This window comes from Cryptotermes secundus, unplaced genomic scaffold (assembly GCF_002891405.2).
Source record: "Cryptotermes secundus unplaced genomic scaffold, Csec_1.0 scaffold991, whole genome shotgun sequence".
NCBI lineage: Eukaryota > Metazoa > Arthropoda > Insecta > Blattodea > Kalotermitidae > Cryptotermes > Cryptotermes secundus.
The window spans coordinates 157268-168979 of record NW_019722444.1 but is presented as its reverse complement, the minus strand read 5'-3'; the positions used below and the strand labels follow the sequence as shown (position 1 = coordinate 168979).

Sequence of the window (11712 nt, the reverse complement as noted above, 5' to 3'; positions counted from 1 at the left end):
AGAGTGAACTTTATTTTGTTTAATGATGCTGTAAAGGAAAATGACTTCATGCTGCATAATCTACGAAACTTCCCCGTCGTTTCTTCTACAGTTACTGCCAGTATTTATGAAACACATTACTTTACATGCTTATCTTTACTCTTTGAAGTCATTATCAGAAATACAATTATGGAATCTAAAATAATCCTATATACAATTCACTAATAATTTAAAATGTACATTAAACAACAATCATTTCAATCTGATGAACAGAATAAAATATTTGTATTATTTAAACAGTATGATCTTCATAAGCACTGACAGTCACTGATGCAGATATTAAAGAAATACATTGTGAGTCAGTGTTAATAATAAAAATAAAATTTAATATATGACATTCATTATATATATGGATGAAGAACTGGTACTGGGAAGGAAGTGGTCATAACTCTGCAGTCTCTCCCTCAACACAGGTGTATTTTTGGAAATATCAATAAATTTATCTTCCAAGTCTTTCACAATGTGATTCCAAAGTAGAGGGAAGTGGAATTGTTCTAACATTGTGAATGTAGTATTAACAGCTTTTTAATTCAGCATATGTACAGCTTTTCTAGTCCATTACGTGGCAACTTACAGAACAAATTAACAAATAATGTGTTCTAAGGTAGGACAACTAAATGAGTTATTTTCACAGTCACAGTCTTGGAACACATGCCCTTGACTGTTAAGTCACCACATGTTCAAGTTATTCTGTACATTAAAATCGGGTGTTAGGTTTTTATTCTTTTCTTATAACATACTTGCTCATTATCATAAAAATAATTATTGTAAGAAATGTACACAGATAGAGACAAAAACTTAGATAAATATAGCTTACAGCCAAATATTTGTTTTGTATACCTAATATCACTTGTACCCATATAAATATAAGATAGCACAACAAGCTAATTTACCTGTGCTTTTGCTCTACCCTACAGCGAAGGATCACTTGAAGCCTCCTCCACATGTACAAGAAAGACACTGAATACTAAACAGGGACAGGCCAATTTGCTCTCTGCCCAGCTATCTCAAGCACGGGCCATAAATCTCAACAAAACCCAACAGAAACATTCAACGAATCCTGTCATTTTGATATTTGGCTCTGCCAGTTGGCAGATTGTAACAGTCTCCATAATGCACCACCAAACACTTCAAACACAGCAGTAGTTCTCGACATCCTACAAAGTTACACACTTAAAAACAAAATGAATCAGTATTATCTTTTCACATATATAAAAAAAGTCCCACACGCAGAAAAAATTTGTACCATGGGGAACCATTTTTCTGAACATGACTTCTTTCTCACGTACTCACTCATTCAATCCACATATCTCATTTTGTACACAAATGCACATTCAATAGAAACATCCTCAATATGAAACCCAAATATACAAGTAGATAGAGTCTTTAGCCATAAAATTATCACTAATCACAGTCTTAACAAATTCCTGTCCTGAATATTAAGAACAGTCTTTCTTGTGAGATATAAAACCATTTAAAAATCTAACAAACGCTGTGGCATTCCAGTCTGTGTTAAGGGTTTACTTCCCAAGTGAAATTTTCCTCTTTTTCTTTTTTTTTTTTTTTTTAAACTTAAGCAGTAACTTGTGTTCATATATTCATAATGTGAACATCCAACATATTATATCAGTAAATTTTGAATGTTTCAAACAATTTATTCGACATTCAAATATTAATACGTGAATGTTCATGCTTAGCACCTACTGAAAACAAATACTTGCTGACTGCAAATAATGGCTGGCTGGGATAACATTTTAGATATTTCTCATGCAGTTAAAAGAAACTGACATATAAGCTGAAATGTAATATTCCTATAGTATACTGTTATTACCTTGTGTGTGACAATTTGCTGACATTTGCTAGTAAAAGAACCAGCAGAACAAAATGAATACCCAAGCTCTAATATTCACTTAAAAGTACATAACCAAAAATGTACCTCTACCGAGTGATTAAGTGTCTATCAGATCTTAATGTAAAGAACATTCTGAAGTGCAAACATAATTTAGGCACACTCAATATTCTAAACTTCAAAAGAAATATCAGGACAAGAAATCAGTTTCTCATCCTGTTAACATCTGTAATACAGGTTTAACAACTAGTTTCTTCACTGTGTATGTACAATTATATTTAATAAATTTCCTTATGTAGTCAGTGGAATACGTACCCTCATCACTTACAGTTCACATGTCCACATGAAAACACCTTCTGGATGCTTTTCAACATTTTGTTATGTTCTGTCCACCTTTGTGAAAACAGCAGGCATGCCTGGCAAACCTTCAAGCACAAGGATGCCTGGTGGTGCCTACCGACGCATAGGCTGCATCAGGCTTCCATTGATATACCCATAAGTTGTGTACATTGTATTCTGCTGTGCTGCCCGCTGAATGGCTGCAGGGTCCTGGTATTGGGTCTGTGCCATGTTCATTACACCCATCTGAACTGGAATCTGAGCCGCTTGGTTGATGAATCCAGCTGCCGCTGCTGCTGGATTGGTGATGTAACCAGTCACTGTGGCAGGTGTCTGTTGCGCCGCCATGCGGTACCCATTCAATGTCCCATACTGTGATATTAGGTTTGGGTTAATGGTTACGTTAGGACTGACACGTGACGACGCTGCTGCAGCCTGCATCTGCTGTACTGTTGCCACGCTCCCTCCACCACCTGCACGAGATGAACGTCCACTTGTGGACCCAGCAACGGGCGGTGTTACGGCCGCACCAAGGTTGTTAACATTCACGTTAGTCTGATAATACTTGTGGTAATTGGCAAGAGTCATCTGTGTTGGAAGATTTGCAGAAATAGGTGTTGGTGGTGTGGACAGTGTTCTTGTAGCCTGTTGCTGGAGCATCTGGTGTGCTGCTGATGGAGGTGGTGTCATTGTAGCATGTGGATGGTGTGCAGTGGGGATAGCAGGTGGTGGTGTCAAATTCATGGATGGAGGAGGGGTCATGGTGCCACATGCAGTGGATGGAATCATCTCAAGTCCATTGGTCAGCTGCTGCAGTTTGGCAAGACTGCACGATGAGGGAGCTCCTGTTGTACCAGCTTGACCTGAAGCTGTCCCTGGCACAGTTGTACTTACTGCAACCTGTGGTGCAGGTGTTGGTGTTGGTGTAGGTGTTGGTGTAGGAGTGGGTGTGGGGATTGGTCCAGGTGTGTGTGAGTGAGGATGGGACATGGATGCAGCTGCTGTCTGAATATAGAAGTTAGTAGCAAAATTTGTGGCTGTCGATACTGCACATGCTGGGGAAGGTCCCAGTCTCTGATGAGCACCAACACCCTGTTGTGTGGCCATTCTGTGCTGTATCACAGTCGTCATGGGCACACTCACGTATGTCCCTCCACTGCCGGGCTGTGCTGAAAAAGCCTGAGATGACACTGCCATCTGAGGGACACCAATGTAGTTGCCTTGTGAGATAACAGCCGCCATATTATGAGCATGAGCATGTGCTGCGTGGTGGGGGTGATGTTGCATGGGGGAAGGAGCCAGCTGGTGGTGCGGATGGTGTGGGTACCCTGCCCCCACTGCTGCCTGATGAGAATGTGCCATGGCCACTTGGTGCTGCAAGTGCACCTGCAGCTGCTGCTGCTGGGTGCCCGTACTTGACTGCTGGTGATGCTGCTGTTGTTGCTGTTGCTGCTGCTGCTGCAGCGAGTGCTGCTGGTGGGCTTGAGTATGCTGCTGCATGGATGTTGATGAATGCTGAACAGAGCCATGCTGCTGGTGTTGGCTGATGGCTGGTGGAGTTGATCTTTGCCTTTGCTGTGGTGGTTGCTGCTGGATTGGTGTGTGTTGGTGCTGAATTGAAGGAGGGGTTGACCGATGCTGTTGCATGGGATTAGAATGCTGTTTGTGCTGTGTAGGGGTAGACTTACTGCGATGATGTTGCATCTGACGTGGAGACTTCGTTGAAGACTGATGCTGTGGCTGCTGCTGCTGTTGTTGCTGCTGCTGCTGCTGTGGAACTGAATGTGGTGTTTGCTGGTGTGAAATAGACATGTGCACATGTGGTGCTGTTGAGGATGGGATGTTCTGGTGGTGATGGTGCTGATGAAGAGATTGAATTCCTTGCTGAGCACAATCAGAGTACGTCTGCTGGCATTGAGTCTGAGTTGTATGGGTGGATGAAGTCTGTGGGGGCAGAACGGATGGTGGTCTTGGAGGCTCCACTGAATTCTGTGATGCCATGTCATTTGAGGATATAGATGTAGGGGATTCAAGTCCGAGATGACTCACATCCAGGTCACACTGCCCATATCCATGGAGGGAATGAACTGAATTTGTAGTAGAATCTGGTGTATAAACACCCATACTAGGGATTTCTGTCTGCGATGGAGTAGGAGGTGTATGTTTTACTGACCCTGGGTTGATGGGAGTAGCAGGCTGTATTGTTTCCACGCTGTTGTCCAACCTAGGTGTTGTGTTGCCACTGGGCACCTCCACCACCTCACAAGAAGTATGATGTGAAGCAGACTGCTTGTCATCATTTGAACTCATAGAACTAGGCTGTCCATGTTGCTTGGTGCAGATTTCCTGTGCTGACGACACTGATACAGATGACAGAGTTGTTTCTGGCGCACCACAATTTGATCCATCACTATCATCCATGATCCCACTTACTGAATTTCTACGTGTCTGTGTGGACATAGAATTTCTCAAGTTATGTTCCCGTTCCTCTAATATGACTATCGCAGGTGGTGATGCAACTTCTTTCTCTTTCTCTTCAGTTTCTCTGGATTCTGAGTCATCTCTACATGGTTCCTCATGCTTCGAGTCCTCCTGGATACAAGGCTGGTCATCAGCAGTTGGTCTCAGAGGGGTCAAAGTACTGTCATCTGGTCCTGGAGAAGAGATGTACAACACTGCATTCCGTAACTCTTCTTCCCTATCATTGCCTGTCATCTCAGAACTGTCAGTGTCCATCTCAGTTGACTTATCCTTCAGCCTCTCACCTTCATTGTCTTCTGCCTGATCCTCCCCACTCTGAGTGAGGTCAACTTCTGTTGGTGCTGTGATCTTTGGGGATTCGGTTGCCATTTTACCTTTATCTTTCCTCAAAGCATCATTATTTTCCTCTTCAGTGTCTCCAACTACCTCTGTTAATTCTGAGCTGGCTGTCCTTGTGTCTGGAGCTGTGACTTCCTCCACACTGGCAGGTCCTTCTGCTGTATCCTTCTGTTCCTTTGTAGCCTGCACCTCACTGATATCATCCACTTTCTCCTCTACTCTTGTATCCAACGTCTGAAAACAAATATCAAAATATACAGCGGCTTTCATATGATCCTTACATGTTCTATCTGTATGGCATATCATCACCTGAGTACTAGAGTGTACTAAAGTCCATAAGCAAGAATTTCTGAGAAACTGGGTTTGAAGTTAGTTTGAATTGTAGTCTGAATGTAGCTTAGAAAAAAACACGTTCTGAAATCTCACATTCGCATGTAATGTAAACCTATGGAAATATGTGAAGATAGTGCAACACAAGGAAAACCAGAAAAAATTATCTGATTTTTGTCCAGATGTGGAGAAAACATCCCAGTGCTTAGGCAGTGATATATCTTCATATGCTAGATTTTTCCAAAAAACAAGTAAATTTTCACTAGCAATAATACAGATTCTATTAAAAATTATTAGACTACCTCTTCTACAGAAACTGGTCAGGAATATTTCATAATCTGTGTTACACCTCAGTCAGACACTTAATTTACCACTGATTCAAGGCCATCTTCTTAATGTCCAAACAATATATTTGTAAATAAACTACTTTAAAAAGAGTTCTGAAATTATGACAAAATCTGGTGATGTACATGAAATCTGTCATAAAACCTCCACAAAGAGAAAGGCTGAAAGACGAAGTAAGTCATGACTCAACTCTCCACCACGTATTATCCTGGTAGATCCTAAAGTGTTCTGACAACGGCGTATAACACTTAGAATTACTGGGTTTTTGCTTTCTCCATCGCCTTTCTAAGGGACCCAACTCAATAGGTGTCTTCCCCCCAACTCACCTGAGGACAGAAACAGATTCAGTTTCCGAAACATCGTATTTTCTATTTTCCAGAATACCAGATGATGGATAAGTCCAAAATCCAGCAATTCTGACCTATTATCCTGTGTATACCACAAAGTCCTTCATATCAGATGCTGAAATGGAACTGACAAGTATGCACGATGCAACTACTTGATACTTTTAAACAGCATTTCCTGTCTACATTCTGAGCCAACAGTTTGCAGTTTCTGTCTACAAATGGTATGAAATGAAATGCATACCATGGTGGTTCCTCCAGATTCACATTCTTCCCTGAAATTATGACTTTAGAAAGCCAATTACACAGTACATGATTCTTCACAATAGCAATGTTCCAAGATTTTCAAAGGTTTCGTGCCAATATCAGTCAGAACATATTAACTAACTGCAAGTAGTAGTCCTTGATGGGGCTGATGTTGTGACACTAGAGACAGATATCCCACATTTTATAGAATCCAAAGGTTTGTTATTATGTTCACAAAAGCCACCATTGGACCCAGTCAGAAAAAGCAATTCTACATTCCTTACACACTATTTTCATACCATTCTTCCATTTAAGCCTATGTCTTCCAATGATATCTTCACTTCAGGCCAAAATTCTGTATGCAATTCCCACCGATCCCATGCACGCATGTATAAGCCCTTCCACTTAATCCTCCTCGATTTGATCACCCTAACATAATGTGGTACAAATTAAAGAATTCCTCATTGTGCAATTTTCTCCTTCCTCCTGTTATGTGTAAATATTCTCCTCAATATCCTGTGCTCATCCATGTTCATCAAGGGTGCAAGACCAAGTTTTACGCCCATACAAAACAGCAGGTAAAAATTAAATACACTGTGGAGTACATGAAGATCTCTATAACAAAGATGTCAATATGGTACAGAAAATCTACATATCTGGATGTAAAAAATTAAAATTAAATACAGCAATACCTTGCATGGTCCGGGTAATGGGTTCCACCAATATCCCAGACTGTTGGAAACCGGACTAATCGAGGAACTGAATACATACAAAAAATGATAATCGGTTCCAATAAAAAATCTTTTTCAATAAATAAAATGCGATTAATAAATTCAAATGTCTTTATTAGAAATAATATTTAAAAAATCTATGTTTTCTGCAATTCATTTTTATTCTCTAAAAATTGGAATATTGATGTCTGCACATTTTTCTTCTTTGGCCTTTTCTCGTCATACATTTCTTTGTAGCAACTGTACAGCGAATTGTAAGGCTACATTCAGTATTGGGATCAACTTCCATAATATGCTCTGACAAGGATTCAACCATTCCAATAGTTTTTGATAGTTGTTCAGCTGTTAATTCTCATGCGGGCACTTCAACACAGTCGTCGTTGTCTGAGTTGTCCTCCCATTCTTCATCTATGTTAATAAGTGTTTCATTATCTAGCTCATTAGTATTCAATTTGATGCACTCAATTACGCTGATGGAATTTGAAGCCAAGTTACTGTCAAATTTCCACTATGTTATTAGTGACTTCAGCAAAATGAGTTTCAAAACCAATGAAATCATTTGCACAATGTGGTATGATATGTTTCCATACTGCCCTCATATTGCTTGCCATTAATTCATGCCATGCTTCGCCTATATTTTCAATAATGTTTCTGATGTTGTAGCTCTTCCAAAATTCCATTTAAGGAGTGCTTTCCCCACCTCCTCCAGCGATAGCTGTCAGAGCTCAAGAACTAATAACCCGAGCATTGGTACACATATATACAATGGGGAACCACAAAAGAACTAAAATATAAGTAGTTACTATAGGATTCTGACAGTGGTGTATAACACACAGAGATATTGGGTTTTTGGACTTTATCCATCATCCTTGTTTTAAGATGAATAAGAAAAACACGACGTTTCTCTTAGTTATCTTAAAACCAGGACCATGGATAAAGTCTGAAAACCAAATATCTCTGTGTGCAAACTGAAATATGTATTGTATTGCATGACTTTTAACCAGATAAAAGTAAACTGCACAAAAAGAGACTTGACTGTATAAAGGGAAAAACCCACTCATTTATGTATTAAAAATAATTTTGTGTACTAATTTTTTAGAATTCATTTTTATTTTGCTCAATTAACATTTTGTTTGCTTTGAAATTTTCAAACCAGACTATAGTGAATCCGGACTGTTCAAAGCCAGACTATGTGAGGTATTGCTTATATTAAAACAAAGATGTTAACTCTTTGACTGGCGCGAAGGGTATTTAAATCCCACCCCTGTCCTGGCAGACCCTTTAAACATTATGTCGCTAAAATGCATGTAGTTACTTTTTCCTAAACAACTTCAACAAAAATTGGTTTTTAAAAACGAAATTTTCAGGAACTAATTAAAAGACAATATTTTATGCAATAAATGCCTTTCCATACCTCTTTAGTAGTTTTTCTTCGTGTGATAAACATTGAAACATGAAAGTTTGCAGAGAGCCACACCACAGCCTGCACACATGACACTTGTTTCTTTTCTAATCTTGTGCTTAGCACTCACGCGACACTTTCTCAGGGCACCATTCTTCTTGTTACTGGGAGGAACATGGACGATTTTGTGAATTTTCAGGCCACCCTCTAGACGATTTACTGGCTCTTACACTGGTGGTCTTTTCAAGGTCGAGGGCGGAGGCGTGACTGCACTCGAGTCTGATGCAATAGATTCGTCATCCACTTCATTTCTTGACTCTTTTCCCTCTCCACACTGTCTGTTTGGTTCAGTCATTTTTCTACACAGTCCAATATAAAATCTTTGAATTTGTAATTTCTCTTCTTGTATTTTTCGTTTGTTGTGTTCTTTTTGAATAGAATGAAACTATTCAACCGCAAAGACATATTTTGTCCATACCATGGAGTGTGAAATAGGGGCCTAGTGGACAAATATTCTTCAATTTCAGGGCGTTTGTCGATTCCTGTCATGAACACAATTCCTAAGTATGTCCAGATTTCATCTGATGTGACTTATTTGTAATTGTGTTTTCGAGAGTGAGGAGCTAACTCATGTGTGTTGAAGCGCTGGTGAGCATAGCGATTGGTTTCAGTTGTGATGTGATTTATCAAGTCGTCTCCAGAAAAAAAATTTAATCCATGAAAAGGGATGCATTTTATGTGTTATATTAATTTTGATCCCGAAACTACTAGTAAATAGAACTATTGTTGGTACAATGTCTCTGTACATTCATGAGATGGGCGTGTCAGGCACCGCACTCGTGGTAGCTAAATGTTCATGATCACTGTCTATCATTGTATTATTGTCACTATCAACTTTATCTAATTCAGGAATCATTATTTCATCGCCACTATCATCATCAGCACAAATCTCCTTCACAACACTTTCCAGCCGGTTTGTAGGAACACGCCGACACTTGCTGCGAGAAACCATGGTGAAACTGAATGAATGTGAAATATGTTCTGACCTTTTCCTTCTCAGAGGGTTCTGACAGTAATATAGACCCCCACAAAGTTTACAAGGGTTCTTTACAAACATGTACAAAAACTATCATATATATGTCTTTGGTTGATGAGTGCCAAGAGAGCAAAGAAGGGAAGAGATTATCAAAGCGTTAAAACACGCCAACGCCAGGGAACAGCTGGCATCGTCCGGGCGTTAAAACACGCCCGCGCCAGTCAAAGAGTTAATATAGCAGAGAAAATCTGGATCCTTGGAGATATAAAATTAAAATTCAACAGGTTAGAACGCCATCACACATCCAAGTCCAACAACAAGGTTTCACTATAATGTCACACCACATTACTGATCAAAACATTTACTGATATTTTGTTCTGATATGGTCCTCAGCTTCATGGCGCATAAATACAACAGGAAAAATATTTCTAATGCTTTAACAAATAATATGGCATAACTGAGTGACTGCAAAGTATTCTAATGTTCATAAAAATTACAACTTTTAATAATTATTTGCTCTGATATGGGCCTCAGCTTGAAAATGCAAAAATTCCATTTGGCAAAATGTGGTAAATATTTCAGCAAATAAAGTGGTGTAACCAAGAAAATACTGTGTAACGTATTCTAATGTTCAATATTATTTTCTTCATTCTATACTAATTTCAAAGCAGGAAGTAACAAAGAGATCCAAACACTTATTCCACCAGACATGAACCCTGATGCAAAATTAGTTCATCACACAAAATTTGTGAAACAGTTATGATAAAATGCAATTTCAGTGTTCAAGCATAGGATCACCTGGGTAGTAGTAACATTGTGCAGCTCGGAGGGACCCCAACATTTCAGAGGAACGTGCCCCTCCATCTTCAGGGACTAACAGTAAGCCAAACAAGATGCCTGCACAAGCAGGCAGAAAGCTCAGCCAGCTCTAAAGTGTAACTGGCAGATGGGCTATAAGATATTTATCTGAGCTTTTAGTATGTTGGAATATGATTCTGAATTAGAGGTTCTGAGTGCAGCAACAGCTGTACAAAGGAAATGCCAATGAAGAAATAATAAATGTATTATAAATACAGGATTACATTACAACAAGTCCAAGAGGATAAACAAGTGTGTTCAAAGAAAGAGGGCTGGTAAGTGAAGCATGAACAGGCAATGAAGTACAAAAGAAGAGGAACAAGAAAATAAAATAGAGGAGGTGAAGGAAGATTCTGCTATTCACATAATGAAATTATGTCAAATAGTTACTAAATTTCAAATTACCTTCATTACAAAGCATGCAAAACCAAATCTTCAAAAACAAGGATGCAATGCCCTTAAACAAGTCAAACAGAATTTAATGAAGTTAAAAGTAACTCACTTTTCCATCATTCTCCTGCTCTCCTTCATTTCCATCAACATCACTGCATACCTCCATGGCTTCTGTCTTCTTCCCTTCAGGCTGGTCTGGTTCTGGACTAGAGGACTTAACTTCTGGAGCTGGGGCACTCTCTGATTTGTTGCCCTCAGGTTCAGATGACTTCTCTTTCTCCTCCCCATCCTTCTTCTCTTCCTCTCCTTCCTTCTTATTTTTCTTCTTCTTTTTCTCCTCCTCCTCCTCTTCTTCTTCTGCTTCTTCTTCTTCTTCCTCCTCCTCCTCCTCCTCCTCCTCATTCTGGGTCAATACATTTGATTTCACTTCCTGCTCTGCTTCCTCCTCCTTCTCTTCAGTTTTGTCCTGGAATTCTTGAACAGAAACTGCTACACTGTTCATAGGAACATTCACCTCAGGATCACAGGGAGATTCCGCTTTATCTCGGCTGCATGTTTCAGCTTCAGTCTTTTCATTCTCCTTTTCAGTAGTTGCAACTGACATGGGTGCATCAGGATGCTGAAAATATAATTCAAAATGGAAGTCATGGACAACTCTTTCATACTACTGGAAATTATGTTTTTAATAGGTCTGAGACACTGCTCAATTAAATACATTGAATAATTTGCCTAAAATATATGAGCCAGGATACCACAGTTGGTATAGCAATTGGCTGCAGCCTGGGCGACAGAGGGGTCTGAGTTCAAGTCCCAGTAGGGCCAAGAATTTTCTGTTCTCCATGTTGTCCAGACCAGCTCTCTGTGGCCCCTCCCAGCACCCTATCCAATGGGTACACGGAGCTCTTCGCCCCCAGGAGCTGGGACATGAAGCTGACCACTCACCTCCAACCAGTGGCGAGGTCAAGAAAATGTGGATCTAT

At 39.8% G+C, this 11712-nt stretch overlaps 1 protein-coding gene across 4 annotated transcripts in view; it reads right to left on the bottom strand.

Annotated features, from left to right (window-relative positions):
* Nucleotides 1–548: 548 nt before the first annotated feature.
* LOC111861518 (histone acetyltransferase KAT6A) overlaps nt 549–11712 on the bottom strand; it is a 160348-nt gene continuing 149184 nt past the window's right edge. For all 4 annotated transcript variants that reach the window (XM_023846167.2, XM_023846170.2, XM_023846169.2 and 1 more), the window contains exons 17-18: nt 10842–11351; nt 549–5281 (exon numbers count right to left, since the gene is read on the bottom strand). In XM_023846167.2, coding sequence (XP_023701935.1) covers nt 2342–5281; nt 10842–11351 — 3450 coding nt within the window. In that variant the 3' untranslated portion in view covers nt 549–2341. The remainder of the gene's footprint in view (nt 5282–10841; nt 11352–11712) is intronic.